Source organism: Camelus dromedarius, chromosome 10 (assembly GCF_036321535.1).
Source record: "Camelus dromedarius isolate mCamDro1 chromosome 10, mCamDro1.pat, whole genome shotgun sequence".
Lineage (NCBI taxonomy): Eukaryota > Metazoa > Chordata > Mammalia > Artiodactyla > Camelidae > Camelus > Camelus dromedarius.
Window position 1 is genome coordinate 30726050 of NC_087445.1, and position 23154 is coordinate 30749203.

The following is a 23154-nucleotide window of genomic DNA, read 5'->3' on the forward strand; positions in this document are numbered from 1 at the left end:
CCTCATTTTTTCTCCCCTTAAGCTCGTCCACCTTGGAGTCCTGGCCCACACTAGCAAGGAGTTCACTCAAAGAATTTTCTCACATAGTGCCAGTAAGGTGTGCTTTTTTGAGAGATGAGCACAGACCCCACCATTTGCTTGAAGAAAGGCCAAGATAAGACTTGGACCCCACCAACTGCTCTTGGGTAATCAAAGAAACCTAATTTGAGTTTTTACTTCCTTCTCCTGCAGCAGGAAAAACAAAGACACTTGGTAGCAAAAGGAGTGGGTAGGGTGTGTGTGGTTAATCCACAGGATGAGATGAGCCCAGATAATGTCAATCGTTGGTTTTGTGAGAGAGAGAAAAGAGAGAAAATAAATAAATAACTTGAACAAACTGTTCTCTCATTCTCATGCTTTCCCTCTCTCCTCCTTACTCCTCCAAACTTTAAGAAATTTTTTAAGAGCGCTAATAATTGTCAGATCCTCTCAGGGTCATAGGTCAGGGGCATTACAAGTTTAAAAATAAACCATGATTTAAAAAAAAAAAAAACAGCACCGAAAGAACACTGAAGGCTGCCTGATGAAAAGAGAAACAAGAAAAACACCCAAGATACAGGTTTTAGGCTCAGCAAGTGGAGCTTTAAAAGTTCCTAAGGCCCTATGCTGTTCCCAAGGGTGAGGCCCAGGAAACGTGGAGGGGGGCATTTTCCCTTGTTCATGTCAGCGGGAAACCCAGCTAAGCTACCAGTGAGGCCAGGGCATGTCTTGCACCCTGGAGAAAACCAGAAGGGTGACATGCTCAAACCAGCTGAAACTTACGGTAGACCAGTTGGAAAGAATGCGGTATTTGTTGATTTTTATCTCTATGGTCAGGACAGTGTCTCTGGAAGGAAGAAGTGGGGTTGACCTAACCAGAAAGCATGAGTGTCAACTGGAAATTTATTTATGGTTTCCTGCAAGGTTGATAAAGCTGAAAAGATTGCCCAATATACACAAAATGGGAGTGAGGAGGGGTGCAGGTAGCATGCCTAGGTTTCTTCTAGAGAAGTGCCCTTCGGTCTGACCCAAATGGCTTTTTGTCAGGTCTCAGCAAGGTGGAGTGTAGCAGTTTCTCTTTAGCTCTTATGAAAGTTGAGTTCAGTCTCCCCTGCTGGGTCATTGTGGCTCCTTGGCCACTTAGGTCTGAGCAGGGGCAGAAAGAGCTAGAAGCTGCAGGAAGGAAGTCTCAGCATTTGAAATGCCAGTGTTTTCCAGGACAGGGTGTCTAATTTTAAGAAGAAAGTGCTTCCTTCACATCAGTACCGATTTGTAGTTTTGACTGCGTCTCAGCTCCTAGAAACGCCCTCAGAGTTTACAGAGGATTCTACTTCGAATTAAGAGTCGGTGCACTGAGACTGGCCACAGTGTGGAGTGAGGCTCTTCGTCCCCTGCAGCTGTGGGCTTTCTTTGGGCCCACTCCCTCTCTGCTCTTCCCTTGCTTCCTCCCCACCGGACACACAGAGAGAGTAAATATAGCTGCAGAGCCCCAGGCTTGGTCCAGACTCTAAGAAGGTGGAACAGTGCTATAACTGCATTTCAGTTTCATGCTCCAGTGTGTTCAAAGCAAAATAAAGATGGAGGTGGGGGGCAGGGAGCAGGGGAGGGGGAATAGAAGGGGGAAGCATTTGAGCAGACTCACTTCTTAAGAAGAGAAGAAAGAGGCCTGGCTATATCTGATCTACTCTAGCACTGTCAACTTTCCCTTAAATCGAGAGCTAAGAAGTCTGTGTATAATCTGATTCTTACTCAGAGAAATATTTTATCTTTTGCACATGTGTCCTTGAGGACTTAGAGGTGTGAGGGCTTGGAGGTTCCAAACTGGCAGCCAGTGGGCAGGATCCAGTGTGCAGACCTGTTTTGTTTGGCACATATAATGATCTCCTCTTTGTGAAATTAGTTTCCAACATCAGCAGGATAATGATTTCACATAAATATCCAAATTTCTACTAGAAGACCTGGCTATGTTGAGCCCTGCATTTCACTGAGCAATAGTTACTGATTTAGGTGGGGCTTAGGGATCACAGTTCACCCCAGTTCCTACCACTCCCTGCAACACTAATCTCAACTGTTTTATTCTTACCTTATCTGCTCATTTCAGAAAATGGTTTGTAAATTCTCTATTTCGTCACTCCAAATAGGTCACAACCACCTTGTGGACATAACAGCACATTCACTTGGGTTTTATTTCTGAATCTCTCTAAGGGCCTTGCAGGAGTCCCTTAAAGATTAGCCTTACCTCTGCCTAGGATATTTGGGTAGCTCTTTATGTTAACAGAAATTAGAACCATGGAGAAATCTGGGAGGAAATGGTTTAAAAAACGTGAGGCTATGAATGAAGCTCCTTCCTTTGCCTTCTCTAAAGATCAGCATCTCTCCAGATCTGCTTATTGATTTTCTTTAAAAAAACAAAAACAAAACCAAAAAACCCTCAGAGCAGAAATCTCAATCTGAGTTGCTTCGAAATAAGAGGCTATTGAAACCCAAACACTTGATTATTATCATCATAATTTATAACAATAACACTTGAGTAGCAAATCATTTTACTGTAACTTTGAACTTGGACAGGCATCAGTCTCTGGAGCTAAGAATTCTTTTTAAATTCCACTTACTATATAGTCAGCTGTGAAAATTTTATAGTGAATAAAACTTTATTGTTATAGAAGTAAAACTTACATAATATAAAATGAAGCATTTTTAAAGTATACAATAGTACATTCACAATATTGTGCAAGCTGCCACTTCTATTTGTTCCAAAACATTTGCATCACCCAAAAGGAAACCTTGTACCTATAAAGCATTTGATTCCATTCCCCTCTCCTCCATGTCCCTGCTAATTACCAATCTGTGTTCTGTCTGTATGAGTTCACCTATTCTGGATATTTCATGTGAACAAAATCAGACAATATGCAACCTTTTGTGTCTAGCTTCTTTCACACAGCATAATGTTTTCCCCGTTCATCCACATTGTAGCATGTATCGACACTTCATTCCTTTTTATGACTGAATAATATTGTGAATACATTTTTATTATTTTAAAAAATAGAGTACCTCCTCTTGGTACTTCTGATACTTTTTCTCATTGACTGCTTATGTACCAAGGGTGACCAAGACTTGCAATAAGAGAGGAAAACAGGTTTTTTACAAACCCTCTCATGGAGAAGGCAGGAATAAAAAGGAATGTACTTGGAGGAATGTGAATGCATGCATTTCAAGGGGTGGAGAGAGCAGAGCAGTTGCCCTTTAGTAAAGATATAAGTCAAGTTTATGTTGCTTACTGAATTGAGACTCAAGGACAGAGTTTTGGATAAAGCAGAAAAGGCAGCTTTATTTTTTTGCCAGGCAAGGAGGTCACAGTGGGCTAATGTCTCTAAGACTATGAGCCTGCTGGGGAGAGAAGGCAGGGGGTTTTATAGTAAAAGTTCAAGAGTTCAAGGGGCAGATCTCATGGAGATAGCATACAGGGAACAATTGTTGCAAAGTTGTCCTTGTTTTCGTGGATTCAGTGGTCCCTTTCTCTCTGCTGGATATGAAGTTCATCTTTGGCTTTGGGACTCTTTTAATGTTCTTGTACCTAGAACAAAGGATGCATAGGAAGGAACTCTTTGGAAAAGAGCTCTAGAGAAAAACTTGTGCAGTTTAAAGTCAGGTTGATAAATGCTGTTAGTATTTTAAGTACACTGAGGCCTGGGATCTCCTGCTTTGGGCTGAAGCCTGCAGCTCAAACAACAGGATACAAGGAAACCATGAGGGGTCAAGAGGAGGGCACTGGGGTCAGTCAAGAGTAGGGCCCTGAGCATAACCGCTGCACACAGCATCATGAGGGGGTTGGACAGACCACCCAAGCCTCCCTCCTCTCCAGTCCAACCCTTGTCAGCAAGAGCATGAGAAAAACCCTTTAAACTATTACACAGTTAAGCAATTACGAACACCATTACAGATATCAGATGGTCACCGAGGATGACAATAGGATCCTGCTCAGTTACATTTCCCTCAGGCTAAGGATGCAAATTGTCTTTCACAACTTAGAGTTACTATGAAAGAGTTTGTTCCCGAGTTCTCTAATTTCCTTTCACCCATGTAGCCACCTGTGAAAGAGTGACTGGAGGATTTGGAAACTGAGTCAGAGACCCAGAGATGTTCTCTCTCCACCTTCCAAATGTCCTGCAGAAAAAAAGTTTGAACCACAGAATAGAAGCAGCAGCTGTCACATCTTGAGTTCTTGCCAGGTCTCCCGGTCTAGGCCCTCAAAACAGCCCTATTAGCCCTACTTCTCAGTTGGAGAAACTGCAGAAATGCAAGGTTAAATAAGTCACTTAAGGAGGTCACACAGCAGGTCATGGTAGAGAGCACAGATGGCAGCAGTTTGAGTGCAGAACCCACACTCTTAACCAATGCACCTTCTGCCTCTGGCATCCCTCTTTTCTCATGAGGTGTAACAAGGTGCTTACAGTTCCTCTGGCCACTTGGGGTGGGGGTGAGGTATGGCAGGGAGGGAGAAGGTGGCAGTGGCAATGCTTACTCCACAAAGGTGAGGGGGTGCAATCTGGCCTAGGCTCCACTCACAGCAGCCTATGTGCCATCTTGGATGAGATAAAGACCCTCGATGGCTTGGTGGTTTACCATTTTGGCCTATGTGGGAATCTCAATTTTTCCCAGGCCCTACCTCTGGAGAGTCAGATGCAGTAGGTGTGTAGGACACAGAAAGATGATTTTTTTTAAAGCAGGTCCCCAAGTGATTCTCATGTCATATGGTCCTCAGACTACACTTTGAGTGGTATTTGTTATTCTCATCCAAGATCCATTGTTGTCCTTTTTCTCCTTTGGGCATCTTGGAGAAGCAGCAGTTGAAGAGGCTATTTTTGGCTAGTAAAGATCTGATGAAGGTCACAGGCTCACAAGCCAAGAAAAACAGGTCCAGGACAGAGCCTGCAAGAGGAACACCGGGGCTGCAGAGCAGACAGCTACTCAGAGATGGGGATTCCGGGTGTGCACTCTAGATGCGCTAAGCCCTGGCACCATATGTGCCCATTAATTTTTCAGTTGTCTAAAATAACAGAGCTCCAGCTCAAAGTCAGCTTCCCTCAACACCCAAACTGCTGAGTCACACGTCTCTGTCCTGGCTCACCTGCCTCTGCAGCCCGGGTAGGAAGGCAGACAAAGCCCCAGGTACAGAGCCCTCTTGGGCTCTTTCCCTCTAATGCAAGGAATATACTATGGATGGAGGGAAGAGAAAATGCAATATTCAAAGCCATTTAAAAGTCTACACACCAATTCTTCTCTTATTTCTTATGTCACAGGCTGAATTTAAAGAATGAGAATTAAGTGAAAATTCTCTCAAAAAAGGTTTTTTTTTTTTTTTTATTGGTTCAGCAATTCCTTAATTCCTGAAGCTTTACCCTAAACCTTTTAGTCTAGAAATGTACTTGAGGATCTCAGGCCAGAGATGAGGTTTTGACACTGCATTTCCCTGTTAGATCACATCCATGCTGGAATCAGTTTAAAAACTGCCTTCCTGAGGATGAAAATGTGGCAGATTTTAAGTGTCTTCCAAGGCACAGTGTTGAGGAGCCTGACCTCACAGCCTGAGGCTCTTAAAGGGAACACTAAGATCATGGTAGGAAAGGTGGAAGACAGAGAAATGAATACAGAAGAAAAAAAAATCACCCCTAGATAACCACTGTCACTGCAGCTGTGTATTTCCTTCCACATATTTAATATTCATAAATATATTCTTTATTCAGCTTTGTGTATTTTTTCCTTTCTCTTAATATTTATAACACGAGCATTTCTCCCACATTATTGACTAGACTTTGGTAATGTTGTATTTAATTCTACATGATGTCCCACACTCTGGATGTAATTTATTTGACCTTTGTTTTTATATGCTAAAGTCATTTCCACATATTTGATTTTTACAGATGAGCATTCTTTTGCATTTTTCTTTTTAAAATTTTATCACATCTACATATTCCTATATATGAAAACACTATCAAAAGCTCTGAATTCTTTTAAGGCTCCTGGTACATCTTGCCAAATTGCTTTCCAGAAAGGCATTCTGATATGTATTCCACCTGCATCATATAAAAAGTGTTTATCAAACTTTTGCCAGCAGTGCATATTATAATTTAAAATGACACAAAAGCCTTTTTCAATGTGAGAAGTTAAAAATGGTCTACATTTTCATATGTACTCCTTTGATACAAAGCGTGAGTGGTTTACATATTTTCCTATTGAGGCATTGGTATTTTTCTTACTGATTTTATTATATATTGAGTTAAATATATCTATTAAATTATAATTATATAATATAAAATAACATAATAAATTATAAATATATACATTAAATCTATCAGGACAGAAAATGGGAAACAGAGTATACAGTACATTAGTCTCCTGTTTTAAAAATTTATTGAAAATAATGTTTCAAGTTTGTCATTTTTTGACTTTTTGGTGATTGTTTTTGACATACAGAAGTTTTCAATTTTGTGTGGTCAACATGTGATTTTTCCCTTTATGATTTCTTATACTTCTTTTTTGATTAAAGGGTCCTTGGCCATTTTGAATCTTAATTATTATAATTACTTATGTTTACCTTATTTTTATCAGTTAAAAAGTTGTTTAATTCTGATTTTTACTTGTTTTGTTGTGGGGTTTTTGGTGTATAATATGGCATGTTTTCAATTTTTCCCCCTCAACAGAGCCAATTTTCTCACCCCAGTTGATTCCAAAAGGTCTTTTTAGCCAGATATAGCCTCTTCCAAAATCAGGGAATCTCCTTTCCAACTGTCTTCAGAAAAGGGTAATTGGATATGGCAGCTTCAGCTAATAAAGCAACTGGACTGGTTTTCTACCTCCTATGTGGCTACCAGCTAACAGGGACTAGGGAGCAGGAGGGGCCCACCTGGAGTTTGAAGGGGAGGAAAGAGTGGTGCACCCTTGCCCTCTTCCTAAGCTCCAAGGACAGGTCAGCTTATGAGGGTAGAAAAGCTCTGAAGAAAAAGGGGGTTTACAGATCTGGCCTCTGCGCTCTTTAGAAAACTCCTTTCCACCAGCACTGTCAGCTCCCAGGTTGCCTGGCTTATTGGAGATTCTTCCTGTAGCTGATCATTGTCACCAGCTCCCAAATGTTCCATTGCAGAGCTCCGTAATCAGGAAGACCACCAGCACCCTGAGGCACCTGCTTAAGCCTGAAGGATCTAAATCCACTCCCCCAAAACCAAAAAAACAAAAAACTAATGGTGTCCCTTGAACCTGGACATGAGCCCCATCCCTGGCCCTTTAAACAAAGCTGGGCCACCCTCATACAACCTATGTGAGCACTTTAAACCCAGCAGTAGACAGCAGGACCTGTCTACAGTATTTTCCCAAGATCTCTTTTGCATTTGTAATCATTGGTCCTGATTTCTCAAACTTTGATTCACTCTATCTGTCTGCTTTTGACATCTGCTCTGTCTTTTACAACTGCTTTGGATTCTCTTCTCATGTCTTTTCATCTCCCTTGATTTTAATGTCACTGTAACATCAGGTAAAAGTCCTCCTTCTGCCAGCCTAAGTCCCAGAGAACTTTCACTAAGTGCCCCTGTAGCCCTCTTCCAAGGAAGGAGGCACACAGGCCATGGGATGACCTCTGTGAAATATAGAGACTGGCAATTCACCTGACTCCTTACAGCTTGCATGCCCTTCCACTCATCTTGGCCAGGTTACTAGGGCATCCCGGAGAGATGGCAAAACAGAAGAGACTTGGGACATCTCAATGCTTGTCAGCTGGTTTAGCTCTCACTTTGTCACAGAGGGACACATAAGAAAAACATAATTGTCTGTCAAGCCAGATGAATTGAGTAAATCCCACTGATCATTGGCTCAGAAGATGGGGCCACCCAAGACTCTCACATCCCATTCTGTCCTCATCCACAATTTGATATCTGGGAACTAGAGTATGTGTTTCAATTGACTGTGGTCTACTTCCCATGCAATTAAAACTGCAGATTAATGGCCTCAAATACTTCAAAGGCCAGACATTAGCGAAGTCTTTTATTAGCCTCTGTGATCTAGGTGTGGTCATTGTGCTGCTCTGCCCGGCCCTGAGACACTGAGTGATCTCATGAAACATAACCTAAAGCATGACCTTTCACTGCTCAAAATCACTCCAGAGTCCTTGCTGTGACCCAGGAGGCCCTCTTTGCACTGGCCCCTGCCTGCTTCTCTGACCATCTCTATCACTGTTCCCTATGCTCAGTCTCCTTTAACCACATGCCCTACTCCATGCTGCTTCTGGACATCTCAGTTCATTTCCCCCTGCCTGGAACATTATCTCCTCTGGCTTTTATGGCCCCATTCCTCACTTCATGCAGGTCACATCAAATATCATCTCCTCAGAGAGATGTGCCTTGATCATGCTACTTAAAACAGCAGCCTTGGTCACTCTCAATTCTCTGCTTTCTTCATAACCCTTTATCTGACATTTTATTCACAAAGAAATAGACCACACACACACACACACACACACACACACACACACACTTATAGCTTGATTTATTATCTCCCCACTAGAATGTAAGCTCTGGAAAAGCAGAAACACTGATTTGTTCATCTCTCTATTTCTGCACGTGGATCAACCCCTGACACAAAGTAGATAGCCAACAACTGGTAGCTTAAAAATATTCAAATGTGAATACCATTTACATAAGTCTAGGGAAAGACTTCCTTCCAAGACCCCAACTATAATAACTTCTATCACCTATGGTGGGCTCTGTGATTCTCATGATAGGAAAATGGCTTTTAATCCAATCTTTAAGGGATTGCATAAGAAGGAATATTCTGGAAAATAGTATTTAATGAGATTTATGTGTGAGAATCTTTCACATAGATTAGCTGGTTAATCCTCATTGAAGCCCTTTAAGGCAGGCATTATCTCCATTATCACAGATAAGGACAATGAGACTGAGATTTTATCTTGCATAATGCCAGGTGTATTGAAGGTGGGTGATTCAGGAACTCAGATCTATGTGACTCCGGCAGCCAGGCTTTTTTTCTACTATGGTACACTGCCTCCCATGGAATATTGTCAGAGATGCTTAACATATATTATCTGTTTAGAAAAAGAGAGCTCAGATGACTTAACCAGTAACGCAACTCCTGAGAGGACAGGTTTTTGACAGCTACCCAGTCCAGCAAGTCACAGCATAAAATAAGTAAAGATTAAAAGACCATGAGACATTTGTGCTCTACTCCTAGGAACTAGCAACCTCTACATCTTGTTATGCTGCAGTGGACAGAGTAGTTTCTGAGGTTTTACCTTCCAAAGATGGTGGAGGTACTGAGTTTTTGGAAGGAAACAAGATAGGAAGACAGCTGGTTCTTATAAAAGACAATGTATATTCACTTGCCCATTCAATAAATATGTATCGAACGATGACCTTGGGCTAGGCATAGAGCTAAGTACTGGGGACATAGTGATGAATAAATAAGATAGATATTGCCTTTGTTCTCAAGAATATTAGAGGCTAAAAAGGATCTTTTGAGCTAAAATTATGCTGCTGCTATAAAATTATGTACTCATTTATTCACATGATCAAGAAAAATTTATTGACTACATATGACATGCCATGTTTAAGACTATAGTATTAAGAGAAGGAAATAAAAGGGTGAGCAAAACTAGACATAATTCCTGCCTGCATGGAGCTTACTGCCTAATGGAGAAGATATTAAATATTTACATGCATACCAGGTGCCCTGAGAGCCTACAAATAGGAGAAACTGGCTTAATTAGATTAGGAGATTCCTGCTTGAGGTACTTACCACTTAAACTGAGGTTTGAAGGATGAATAGGGGTTAACTAGGCACTGAGGGGGAGAAAGAACATTCCAGACAACTCAGCCTGTGAGAAGATCCTGTTGGAGAAGGAAAGATGGTGAGCAGGGAGGATGGTGAAAGGTGAAAGAGGTCAGTGTGGCTGGAGAGCTGGGAATAAGGAGCGTCCTGGTCTCCGAGGGCTGGAGCAGTGGGCGGGAGCAGACCCTAGGGTAATGCACCTAACCAGTTGGTCTCTAGGTTAAAAGACACGGTACCACATCAACTCCATGCTGGAGACACAGAACTCTGAAGCAGAGAGGCTGGCGGCACCAGCAGGCCGGAAGATTAAATGCTCACTAGGATCTACAGTAAAACCAAGGCTCTGCCTCTTACAACCCACGGTGACATGGAGGGTGGAATATCTTTTCCGAACCTTTCTTTCCAGAGTGCCATATTCAGTAGTGGAACAGAATGCTGTTTGGGGAGCCTACTGAATTAGATTCAAGTTCTTCATCTGTTACCTATAAGCTCTTCAGCTATTAAGTGGGAATAAAAATATTTTATTGTCAGGGTTCTTATGAGAATTAAATGAGATAGTGTTATTAAGGCACTTAGCACAGTGCTTGGCTCCTGGCAGGTATTCAAAAAATAACAACTTATTTCTCCTCGTCTGTTAAATGGAGACAATGATAGTGCTTGCTACCCGACGTGGTTATGAAGATCTGTGATTAGATCATGTATGTGGAAGCCTGAAGCTAGGCCTCCTCTGCGCAACCCTATTTCTAATCTGAAGAGCCGGGAGCTTACTTTTTCCAGAGGCTGTTCTGTTTCTGAAAGCCGGGCCGTTGCCTTCTTTATGATGTATAAATGATGCACCATGTGCATTCTTTTAAAAGCGCTTTCTCTTTTCCCACGTTTCCAGGTTTATGGGTATCTTTCCACTTATGAATCTCTGTACCACAGCAGACCCTGCACAAGAATGCACAGCCATCACGCACAGCTGGGGCCCCTGCCGCGGCGCCGACGGGCAATTTGCCCAAAGAACCTGAGGCGCGGGGCGGCGCGGCGGGGCGGCGCGGCGCGGCGCGGCGCGGCGGGGCGGGCCAATCAGAACAAGTTTGGCCCTCTGCAGTTTCCGTCCGCTCACTAGGAGGCGCTGCGGCGGCCGCGGCGGCTCCCGGGCTGTCGCGGGCCGAAGCGGTTGGGCTGGCGGCTGGCGCTCGTGACTATGGAGTGGAGTGCGGAGTCGGGGGCCGTGAGGCGGCACCGCATCGGAGGGGAACGCCGGGACGGTCCGGCGGCCGCGCCGCAACCGGAGAGGGAGGCCCCGGCGCAGGAGCCCCTGGCGGACGCGTGCGGCTGCGCCGCGAGGACGCGGAAGCGGAGCGCGGAGGGGAGCGGCGGCGCGAGCCGGGGAGCGAGGACCGGACTGTCTGAGGCGCGCGCCGCGCTGGGGCTGGCGCTCTACTTGCTCGCGCTGCGGGCGCTCGTGCAGCTGTCGCTGCAGCAGCTCGTGCTGCGCGGGACCGCTGGCCACCACGGGGAGTTCGACGCGCGCCGAGCCAGGTACCGCCGCTCCCGCCCGGCCTGCGAGTCCCTTTGTGGCCCCGGGCACCGCACCGGTGTGCACCCGTCCCTGCGGGACCGCCCAGGCTCGCCGGCCCCGCCTGGCTGCACGTGGCGTGGGGTGGCCTTGCGCGTCCCCCTTCTGGAGTCCCCGTTTACAGGACGCGGGGCTTGTGTGGTACCTTGTTAAGCTCGTGGTGCAGGTGCGGGTGGTTAAGGTGATTGCTCCGAGTTTTCCGCCCCCTTTTTGCCTCACCTGCGTAAGATTGGTTGTTAGTCGTCTCCCATCTTCCAGAGCAGCTTCCTCTTTCGACTACCCCTCCTACTTTCCAGATGAAACGAAAGGGAAATTTGTGTACCTCGACCGTTGTGTGAGTTTGGTTTTTGGGAAGGTGTCCGAAGCGGATAATGCAGTGGTCCAAGTTTTTGAGGGTCACGGGTCTCAAACTTGAGAGCTATGGAGGCTTTCCCCGGGAGACTGCACGTTCAAAATTTTACAGTCTCAGAAGTTCCCATTTTCATGGAGCTTGTCCTTGGGTTCTTGGTGTGTAAGGTTTGACTTTGTTTTTAATTAAAAATGAGATATTTAAGTATGCTAGAACACGTGATTAAGTCAAAGGTGTTGTAACCTAAGTGTGTCAAAGGTCTTAAAATCATAAAATAGCAGAGTTTTAACAGCCATTGTGTCTCATAAAACTTTTTCTTTTAAATACAAAGTGCTGAAAGCTTATTTTCTTAAAGACTTTCTGGAACACACGTCTCCACCCCACTTTCCTCCCACTTGGAATGCAGTGAAAAGATAAAAAAATTTTTGTTTGTTTTAGGCGTAGAGTTGGTTTTGGCTTGAATTGAAGTTACTAGGCCTTGTGTGCACACTAGGAGGGCTGGGTCCATTCTTTAAAATCAGAAGTTTTTCTTTGCTTATTTAGCCTCTTGACTTAGTTGTTTTTGCTCATTGGTTTCTGCTACTTAGAATCAGTAACCCAGAGTCAATAACCCTCCAGAGTGTGACACAATGAAGTTGTATTCTCTCCTGTCCAGCCTACGGTAGTTACATATTTTAAATAAAATCCCTGGTTTTTGTATTGATTGGATATGGTGATTGGGAGAAGTTGGGAGTGGGGTGGGTGAAGAAAATTGAAGGGATGAACTCATGAAAGACAAAATGGAACTTTGCAAGCAATTTTAACATGGTATCTGAAATTATAAAGACAGTGTTTTTATATGTGAGAAGTCAAATAATTTGTTTTTGGGGAAGGGGAGTGTAGAGGAAAAGTTGCTCTGTGCTGTGTTAGTTTTAAGCCTAGCATGCCTTGTCATTATGATTCTTTTGGTTGCTCTCAGGGATTATCTTGAACACATAACATCCATTGGCCCCAGGACTACAGGGAGTCCAGAAAATGAAATTCTGACGGTGCATTACCTTTTGGAACAGATTAAACTAATTGAAGTTCAAAGCAACAGCCTTCACAAGATTTCAGTCAACGTACAGAGGCCCACAGGCTCCTTTAGCATTGACTTCTTGGGAGGGTTTACAAGCTATTATGACAACATCACCAACGTTGCGGTAAAGCTGGAACCCAGAGATGGAGCCCAGCATGCTGTCCTGGCTAACTGTCATTTTGACTCAGTGGCGAACTCACCAGGTATGTACCTGTTTTTCAGTCATTTTGAAGTCATCACAGCCCAGAAAGTTGGTTAACTACATGCTGTTTGAGCAATTGTGGGGCACCATTTTCTTAGACGAACCCTTTTTCATTGTGATGGAAGGCATGATGATTAGAATAGTATCACTTAAAGATCTACCTTCCTGTATTCTCTCAAGTGCTTTATTTACTTAATTTTTAAATATTAGTGCTAGCAGCGCAGTGACAGGACATTGAGTGTTTCTGGCAGACTGAAGCTGTCTTATCAGCGTTACCAGTGTGTGTTTCTGAGTCCTAGAGTTAGGTTCTGCCACTTCAGGTGTTTACTCAGCTAGGTGTTGTGCTAGCCTTTGGGGATATGGAATAAAGGAATAGTCCTGGCCTACAAGGAACACATGGTTTGGAGGCTCGCTCTCCTAGCAGTTTCTGTCCACCTGTAAAGTGAGAATATATTGGGGGTGCCATACTGTTAGATTATCTCATTAATCCATAAATCTTGCTCTGAAAATACTTTGGCAAAATAGAATACTTGTTTAGGACAGTGCCTGACACAATAAATATTTGTTGGATGAATGAGTATCTCCTAAATTGAACTTCCATTTTTTAAAATAAGTTTCCTCAGAAAAAGGTTTCAGTAGCTAGAGATTGTAAATAGAAAAGGACAGAAAATAGTAGCATTTTACAGTGAGATGACATGTGGTTCAGCCCCCTTATTGACATAGGAATAAGCTTAGCTGAACACCACTGATCTGAGACATGGCCAGGACTGGGTTTCCTGGCTAGGCAGTTCTTTTAGTTATATTTGAAAGGAAGGAGAGTACTAGAATGTAGTTAATGTTCCCTTTCGCAAACTAACTTCTTTCCTCAGTTTCTGATCTGTAAGAATAGTACTTTTTCTAATGGCATTGCTTAGAGGTTTAAATGAGGATTAAATGCAAGTAAAATAGAATAGCAACTGGCATGAAAAATCTTTTTTTTTGCTTTTAATTGTTATTAAATACTTCCAGATTGCTTAAACTTAAACTAGACCGAATAGAAACATCTAGAGTTATGCAAAATATTAAAAAAATTTATGTGCTTGATTAAATTATACTAAGATATCTTTAATTAGAAATCTTGCCAGTTGTATTTAGAATGTAACATGCTTTTACAAAAATCAGTATGCATTCATCTGTTTTATAAAGTCAGAAATAGCCTGTGTGTGCTGGGGAAATTGGTGGTCTTTTATGTCCATTTCAGAGCGGTAATAAAATAATGCTCACTATTAATAATACTTACAATCTAGGAAGGGACAGATTAACACCATGGTTATTTAAAAGCATTGTATAAGAAAGATTTGTATACAAGTCTCACAAACAAATCGTGCCAAATGTTGGAAATAACATATATGGAGTTCGATAATGAAAGAATGGCATTTTGTGGGTCATTGGAACCCATTTTTAACTAAACTTCTGTGAGAATACCTATACCAACAGTCTCAAGGAAATTTCTGTCATTAATACATTGTTAAAAAAATAATTTTAAAAACATTCATAAAATACACCATCACCTAAACCTTTTTAGTGAATGAAATAACTGAAGCATGATTATTTTTAAAAGGTACTTCTCAGCAAGGTGTCTGGAACTCAGGAGCTGATACCAATTAGGAGTAATGTTACCCACAGAAAGTCCTTAAGTATCTTCTTGGGTTTGCTACTTAGCTCCAAGTTGTTGGTAGAAGAGACATTGAGTTATTCTGGGGGTGGCTTCAATTTCAGGGTTAATTCTAAGTGGAAAGGGACCGTGCAGCCCTTATAGATACTGTCCTCTAATTTCTGTCACTTTCTTAAAGATACCTTCCCCTTCTCTAGTTCTGTTCTCAGACACCAGAGCCATTAAAATAAAGGAAGATAAAAGGACAGTTTAACTTTTAATCAACGCTGTGGAGATAAATATCTTTCAACATCCCTTTCTCTTCCTTTGAATAAGGAAAAATTTTATTGCTTGCTTTTTATTTAAAAGTAACTCACAGTCTCAAAGTTACTTATTTCATTTGGTTTTTTGAAAGGTGGCACTTTTTTCTGATAGCTACATGTACTTCCTGCTGGATAGTAATTAGGTAATTATTACTTTGTTCCACTTTGATTAAATTACTGTCCAATAATCACTACCAAGACAAGTATAGCTAATAAGTAGTTTCTTCTCAAGTAGGAATGGGGCCTGGAATTAAACAGCGCCCAAACCAAGCATTTTCACTGGCTGCAGAGCCTTCCTTAAGTTTGCAAATAGGAGAAGGAAGAACTAACATTGAATGCCTACCACATGCTAGGCACTGTGCATTATCTTGTAATCCTCACAACACACCTGTGCAGTAGGTATCATTAACCTGCCCTCTAGACCAGGAAATAGTAAGGTAAAGGGTCAGAGCTAGAATTTATATCCAAGTCTTTCTTACTCTAAAACCCACACTAATCTCTGTAGCACCCTGCCTTGCAGTATGTAAACCCAGAAATGCTCTTTCTTGGATTATTTATGTGCCTGTTTACTTTGATTGTTCTTTAAACTTTTCATTATGGAAAATTTCAAATAGATACAAATAGAGAACTGTTTAATGAACCTGAGTGAATCTGTCACCCAGCTTCAACAGTTTGGTCTTGCTTCTTCTCTGCCCTGACCCACCCTTGACTATTTTGAAGCAGATCTCAGTTATATCAGTTACTCTGTTAAGTATTTTGGTCTATATGGGTGAAAGTTAAGGACTTTTTTTTTTTTTTTGACATGCTCATAAAACCATGAATTACTGAAAAACTTAATAATTCCTTAATATCATCAAATATCCAGTCAGTTCTTTTAAGTACCTTTGATAGTACTTTAAAAAAGTCAAGGCACTAAAGTCATCTTTATAATTACCTTTAATTAATAATATAAGGTTTCTGAATCAAGAGGTTAAGTGATTTGATGAGGTCCTCTGCTTTTATCAGTGCTGGGATCAGGGGTACTTCCTAGGTCATTGGTCTCCTTTCCTGTATCTTACTAGATTAGGTGTCTTCTTCGTTCTTTTTCATCACATGATACCTTTGGAGAACCTTAAAAAATGCTACAGTAACCAAACTGATCCCTTTATAAATGTGGAATGGTCTGTATCTTTTATGATTTTGGCAGGAAAACAAGCAGGAAAGGAGTGGCTAGTTGGAGGTGATATAGGAAGCTGTGAACACCAGGAGTGAGAATGCTACGAAGGATGTGGGATAAGGATAAAGAGTAAAACAAATTGCTCTGGGTGATGAGAATGCCAGTTTTCCATATTGCTTTCAATCCCCTCTAATTATTTAACAAATAATAATTTAGCAACTGCCGTGGGTCAGGCACAGTTCTAGATATTGAGGGTACATCAGCAAACAAACCGCAGATTCCTGCCCTCATGGAGTTTACTGCTGGTGGGTGTAACTGTCACCTTATGTTCACAGAACTATGCTCCTTGAGGCTGTTGTGATGCTTCGTTGATGAGAAAACTCCATTTTTTTCCATGATGGTTCATCTTGTAAAGGTTTTAAAATCTCAGAAGCAAATCTGTTCCTCTGATTTAAAGGTGCCAGTGATGATGCAGTTAGCTGTTCCGTGTTGCTGGAAGTCCTTCGTGTCTTGTCCACGTCTTCAGAAGCCTTACATCACGCCATCATATTTCTCTTCAATGGTGCTGAGGAAAACGTCTTGCAAGTAAGATTTTACAGTTTTAAATACCAGGCTAGAGTAATAATGATAATGAGAATAATAGTAATGATAATTGCTAACACTTAGGCATTTTATTTGAGTAGTATCATAAAATGACATGCAAAAGAAATGCTATACTGGGCAGTGCTTTAAAAAAATCTACAGCCTCTTATGTACGCATGTTCAGTATTGGAAAACTCAACTTAGACGAGATCATCTTGTCAGTGTTTGTGTCATGTAAGGGCTTCGTGATGACATAATTATTTGCTGCAGGTTTTCTTTGGCCCTAGAGTTCCATAGATGTTTTGAGGCAGGCTCACAGCAGCATGAATGCTCAACCATAGCGATTGTCCCTTCACTTCTATTGCTTTGGCCTTTCTTTTGCACAGGCTCACACTACAGTAAGATGTTGTTTGGCTCCACTCATGAAAATCAGGCTGCCTTCTGTGATGAATGACTTTCCACTGAGCAAACTGCACACAGCCATTAGGCAGAGAGAGAGAAGCAGATAGATGTCTTTAGACCCTGCCTTAGAAAAAAATGATTGTTTTGTTTTCCTATCCTTCCCCTCATCAACATAGACGTTCCATCTTTAAAAAAGCAAAATAAAAACTTTAATAATTTAAGATTGTTTAACAGCTGTTTTCTTTCCTTCTCATTCAGGCCAGTCATGGTTTTATTACCCAGCACCCCTGGGCCAGCTTGATTCGTGCATTTATTAACCTGGAGGCAGCGGGTGTAGGAGGGAAAGAACTTGTATTCCAAACAGGTGAGTGAGGCTGTGCGTTTTATATTTTAATGCAATTCTTGTTTCTATAAAAGTGGAAATTTTTAAAATGTATGTAATCTCACTAATGAACTGAACATTCTTTTTAAAACATGAGATAGTTTTAGTTTTTCTTTGTTAAAGTTTTTAACAAAATAATATTAATTGGAATGTCATAAAAATCCAATAATAGTAATCATAATTCATAGCTCAGATTTGTCCAGTCAGGGCATACTAAAATCTGACGCTGATAGTTTCATGCCATTTTCCTGCTCTTTTAGAAATTTGAATAAAAGATTTTAGCCAGAGATGTAGCATTTGCTAGAAGCTTAATGAGTGTGTTGAGGCATGAGATGGGCCAGAGGGAGTGAGGAAGGTGATATGGGAACTTGTTTTTTACTTTTAGCACCCTTCACAGACATATTGTTTAAGTTATAAAAGATATGCTAAGTATGGCTTCATAACCTAAGCACTACCATATTTTAATATTCTCCATCCAACGTATTTTAAACTTTTACTGCTTAAAATGCGTGTATATTTTAACTTGAGCTAAACTTTTGAGAATTCAAGGTTTTATGAGGTTAGAAGTAGGGCTCTCCTTTCTTTTCAACTCAGATCTTTCTGCTTACTCTGCATCTGACTAGTGAGAAGAAGCTCGTCCAGTATCTATAGGAGTAAGTGATGCTACACTATTATCTCTTTCACTCTAATTCTGGATGTCAGTCAGGATAGGAAGAACACTTGATATAACAACCACCAGATCAAAAAGCAGCAAGAGAACATTCTGTAAGCGGAGAGGACACTGCGTCTTTCTTTCCTCTGGTGAAAATATTAGCACTGCACATGGGCAGGAGGGTGTCTTTGTATGATTTCCCTCCTGGAAGTGTACAGTATGTTAAGTACCTTCATATCCATGCTTTTACTTTGTTATCACAGCACCCTGCCCCTGTACTTCTACAGCCCAGAGAAGAACCAGTCTTAAGGTTTGGTCTATGCCTTCCCTGCACTTTTTTCTGTGCATATATATTAATGCATACATATTCTGTGTGTATATATTAATATATTTTTCATATATATAGTCTAGAGAGGTAAAAACATATTTACCTAACTCCTGGGTATATATCTGAAAAAAACAAAAACACTACTTTGAAAAGATACAAGCACCTCAATGTTCCTAGCAGCATTATTCACAGTTGCAAGGATATGGAAGCAATCTAAGTGTCCATCAACAGATGAATGGATAAATAAGATATGGTGTGTATATATATATATACACACACAATAGAATACCACTCAGCCATAGGAAGGAATGAAATTTTCCATTTGTAGCAACGTGGGTGGACTTGGAGGGCATTATGCTAAGTGGAATAAGTCAGACAGAGAAAGACAAATACTGTATGATATCACTTATATGTAGAATCTAAAAAATACAGCAAATTAGTGAATATAACAAAAAAGAATCAGACTCACAGATATAGGGGACAAACTAGTGGTTACCAATGAGGGGAGTGGCAATGGAAGGGTAGAGGGATGTGAGGTACATACTGTTGGGTGGAAAATGGGCTAATATCGCCAATACTTTGTAATAATTGTAAATGGAAAGTAGCCTTTAAAAATTGTATTAAAAATTAAAAAAAATTTACCTGGATTTAGTGAGGTCTTGACCCAAGTCATTTCTTTCATTTATTTACTCACTTGCTGGGTCTGACTAACTTATAGTTCATGCTCTCTTTACTAAATGCAGAAAGTTGTACATAAAAATTCTGCAGTTTACATTTTAGATATAATTGCATTATTTGGAAGGATATAAACAAACTGTTAATAACAGTCATCCCTGGATGGTGGGCACTGGCTGGCAGAGCTGTGGTGGGTGTGGCTGGCATAGAGGATGGGACAGAATGTAAAAAACCAGTTTGAACTCTCCATCCCTTCACGAACTTAAAACCGGAACTTGCCATTATTGCTTTACTTACACTCTTAATAGTTTTCTGTGTTGTTTACATTTTTCCATTGAATGTAATAACTTTAATAATAAAGCAAAAACAGACTTGTCACTAGTTAGCAGTATGTATATACAAATTAAGTTTTACTCATTCTAAAATAAAGTCCCCGTATTTCAAAATTAATATTTTTCTGGAAGGCCTCCTACAAAAGACTTGGAAAGAATGTCCCCTTTGTCTGAGTCTGTGTGTGCTGTGTCCCCTCTCGGTTTTTGTAGCTTATTCTTGTGGCTGAACTGTATGCCTGAAAGCTTTCTGGGTGCTTTTTGAAGGTCCGGTATCTTTCCCAGTATCTCTCTCAGTTCCAGATGCCCTTCCTACAAAAGACTAGCTTTCTTATGGGGGTTGCATCCAGAAGCTAGCGTTGCTTCCATGTCTGACTGACGGAGGATGAGGCCTCTTGGGTCTGGAGTCCTGGGGAGCATTGCCAGACTGCTGCGTCCTCTGCTTTGCAACAGCTCTTTTATCCTGCACAGTAGTGCTTGTCCTGCCCTGGGAATGTTTCAGTTAAAACAGTTTGTACTCTCTAATGCTCCATTGTCACTTCCGAGAGACATTCGTTTGGGGAGTTTTTAGTGACTAGAATAATCATTACTACCTAATTTTTAAAAAGGGCTAGGATGCATGAAAGAATGACTTGATTTATCAGACTAGTGATTTATATCATGAGTTAAGGAGGCTTGATTTAATAATTTTGAAGGTTTTATAAAATCCATTGTTAAAAAATTTAAAGAGATTAAACCAGTAATATATGTTCCTTGTGAAAAATTTAGATGCTACCAACCTTGAGTAGAAGAAAGCCCATAAGCAAATGGGTCACAGAATTCTTTTTTTCTCATGTGAAAAGTATCCATGACCCTGTAATCTTACCACCAGTGTTACAGTTTTGTTTCTACCCTTCTGGAATTTTTTCAAGTTGTACATATATGTATATACACATACATATATATATATACACATATAATTTTTTCTTACAAAAGTGGGATCATACTCTGCCATTTTATAGTGTGCTTGAGATTCCATTCTTGTTTGTTTTTAATTACAGCTTTACTGAGATATAGTCTACATACCCTACAATTTCCCATTTAAAGTGTTAAATTTAGTAGTTTTAGATATATTCACAGGGTTGTGTAGTGTACAGTTAATTTTAGAATCTTTTCATCACTCCAGAGAGAAACCCCATATTCATGAGTGGTCTGGCTTCGTTCAGTTCTTACAATAATTTTGAGGTTCATCCACGTTGTAGTGTGTATCAGTACTTCATTCTTTTTTTATGGCTGGATTATTTTCCATTGTATGGATAGCCTACATTTCATTGATCTGTTCATCAGCTGATGGACACTTGTATTGTTTCTACTTAAAGCCATCATGAATAATGCTGCTATGAATATTTGTGGGTAAATCTTTGTGTGGACATATATTTTCATTTCTTTTGGTTGGATACTTGAGAATAGAATTTCTGGGTCATATGGTAAATTTATGTTTTAACTTTTTAAGAAACTGCTCCGCTAAGTTTTATTTTAGAAGAAATGTAAATTCAAATAACACTAAATTTTTTTATTAGATTTGCAAAAAGTAAATAAAATGATAATGCCCAGTTCTGATGAATACAGAGGAACAAGCATTTGCATACACTGTTGGTGGGAGATTAGACAGGTACAGTTTGGGGGCAGTTTGGCCGTATGTACCACTTAAAAAATGTGCACTTTTCTGTCCAGCAGGTCCACTTGTAGGAATTTATCCTGTAGAAATAGTTGCACATAGATGTACAGATCTAAGTACTGCATAATCTTTTTGGCTTTTTAAACAGGAGTGAAAAATTGAAAACACCTTCCAGGTCCAAGCATACGAGACTGGTTATTATTAATGATGAGTTAAATTTTTTTTTAGCCTCTTCTGTCATTAATTTTTCCTCCCTATGAGTGATTCCTATCATTACACAAAGATGCTTTTTTCCTCTTCTTTGAGAAAACAACTTTTGACTCCTCCTCAGCCCCCAGCTACTGCCTCACTTCTCTGTTCCCATCAGTTGAAAAATTCCTCAAGAGTGGAACTCCTTTGTTCCTGTTCTTGAATCAGTTCTAGTTAGCTTTAAGTTCCCCGTTCCTCCAGGTTTGCTCTTGTAAAAGTCATGCGGTAAATTCACTGGTCAGTTCTCAGGCCTCATCTTACTTGGCTTCCATAATAATATTCGCTGCTCTCAGTCTCCTTTATTAGTGCCTCCTTGTTTTGGTTTCTTCTGGGCATTGATGCTACCTACCAACTGAAGTTAGAAGGAAGTGGAGCTGAGGGATGATGCTGTGTGTGACTGAGTTGGGTCTGCTTTTACTGGTCTTCCAAGAAACTTTGACTTTTCACTGTTGACACTGAGATCTGCATTTCCTCAACATGACACATGCTCATACCCTTTGCTTTAAGAAAGATGGGGCTCATTCTTTAAGAAGAAATGGATGCACTAGAAACTGGAAGCATTGTAGGATTTATTTTATTTTATTTTTTCTGACTTTTTATTTTAAGATAATTATAGATGGACAGGAAGTTACAATGATAATACAGAATGGTCTCTTGTACCCCTTCACTTAGTTTACCCAATATGTTACATCTTGTGTAACTATAATACAGTATCAGAACTAGGAAATTTCCATTGGTAGAAAATTAGTATATAGCTTTGATTGAAAGACATTTTGAAAGTGTTATGATGTATTACAGCATATATTGCAGAAATTTTTGTTTTGCTTTTTGGGTTTTTTTTTTTTTTTTTTTTTTGTAGATGACAGCAAGAGAAAGACTGTAAGGTGAAAATACTTCTGTGTCTGCCTCCCACCTTTCTCTATGAGTTAATTAAAATAGAAGTTTTTTGGGGGGAGGCAGGGAGGGATGTAGTGATTAAGAGCACTGACTCAAGTTCAGCTCTCAGCCGTAGTGCACTGTAGGCTTGCAGCCTTGGACAAGTCAGATGTAACTGCTCTGTGTTCAGTTCCTCATCTGTGAAGTTGGGATGGTAGTGGTTTCTACCTCTTAGGATTAATAACCACTGAGTAAAATCCTCAAGTCTGTAGTTTCTTGTTGAAGAGCTCCCTGTGCCTTGTCTATATCATGGAGAGTATCTTACTAAGAAGCTCGTCTGCCTTCCCCATCCCAGTTTCCCCAGTCTTCCCTTTTCCACCAATACTTGACCTGTCTGTGACCTGTAGGCCTCAGTGGACAAGCTGTGGGATCTGTTAGGGGTCAAGGGCCAAGTAGTGGATATTCAAAACTATAAATCCCTTTTCTGCTGATGGGTCTGATGTTTTTCTCAAATATTTCTTTTGATACAGTGTATAAAATGAACTTAAACTTTAATCTTTCAGTGTCTTTATTGCAAGAAGAGCTCACAGCTCTGACTGTTCAGCTTAATGAATTTTTACAGACTAAGTCATGTAACTAGAATCCAGATCAAGATCCAGAGTATTGTGGGTACTTCAGACACTTCTCTTGTGGCCCTTCTCAGTCTTTCCTCCCCAAGCATTACCCTATTCTGACTTAAGTGTGGATGGATTTAATTTTGCTTGTATTTGAACTTCCTGTAAGTTGACTCATACACTGTTTTCATTTGTGTATGACTTCTCACTTAGTATTATGTCTGTAAGATTCATTTCTTGTGTTTAGCAGTGGTCATTCTTTTTTGTTGCTG

At 40.7% G+C, this 23154-nt stretch overlaps 1 protein-coding gene across 1 annotated transcript in view; it reads left to right on the forward strand.

The window, feature by feature from the left end:
• Nucleotides 1–10966: 10966 nt before the first annotated feature.
• ERMP1 (endoplasmic reticulum metallopeptidase 1) overlaps nt 10967–23154 on the forward strand; it is a 48176-nt gene continuing 35988 nt past the window's right edge. Inside the window, exons 1-4 of the mRNA XM_031449755.2 lie at nt 10967–11379; nt 12724–13025; nt 16594–16721; nt 17379–17484. Coding sequence (XP_031305615.2) covers nt 11042–11379; nt 12724–13025; nt 16594–16721; nt 17379–17484 — 874 coding nt within the window. The 5' untranslated portion in view covers nt 10967–11041. The remainder of the gene's footprint in view (nt 11380–12723; nt 13026–16593; nt 16722–17378; nt 17485–23154) is intronic.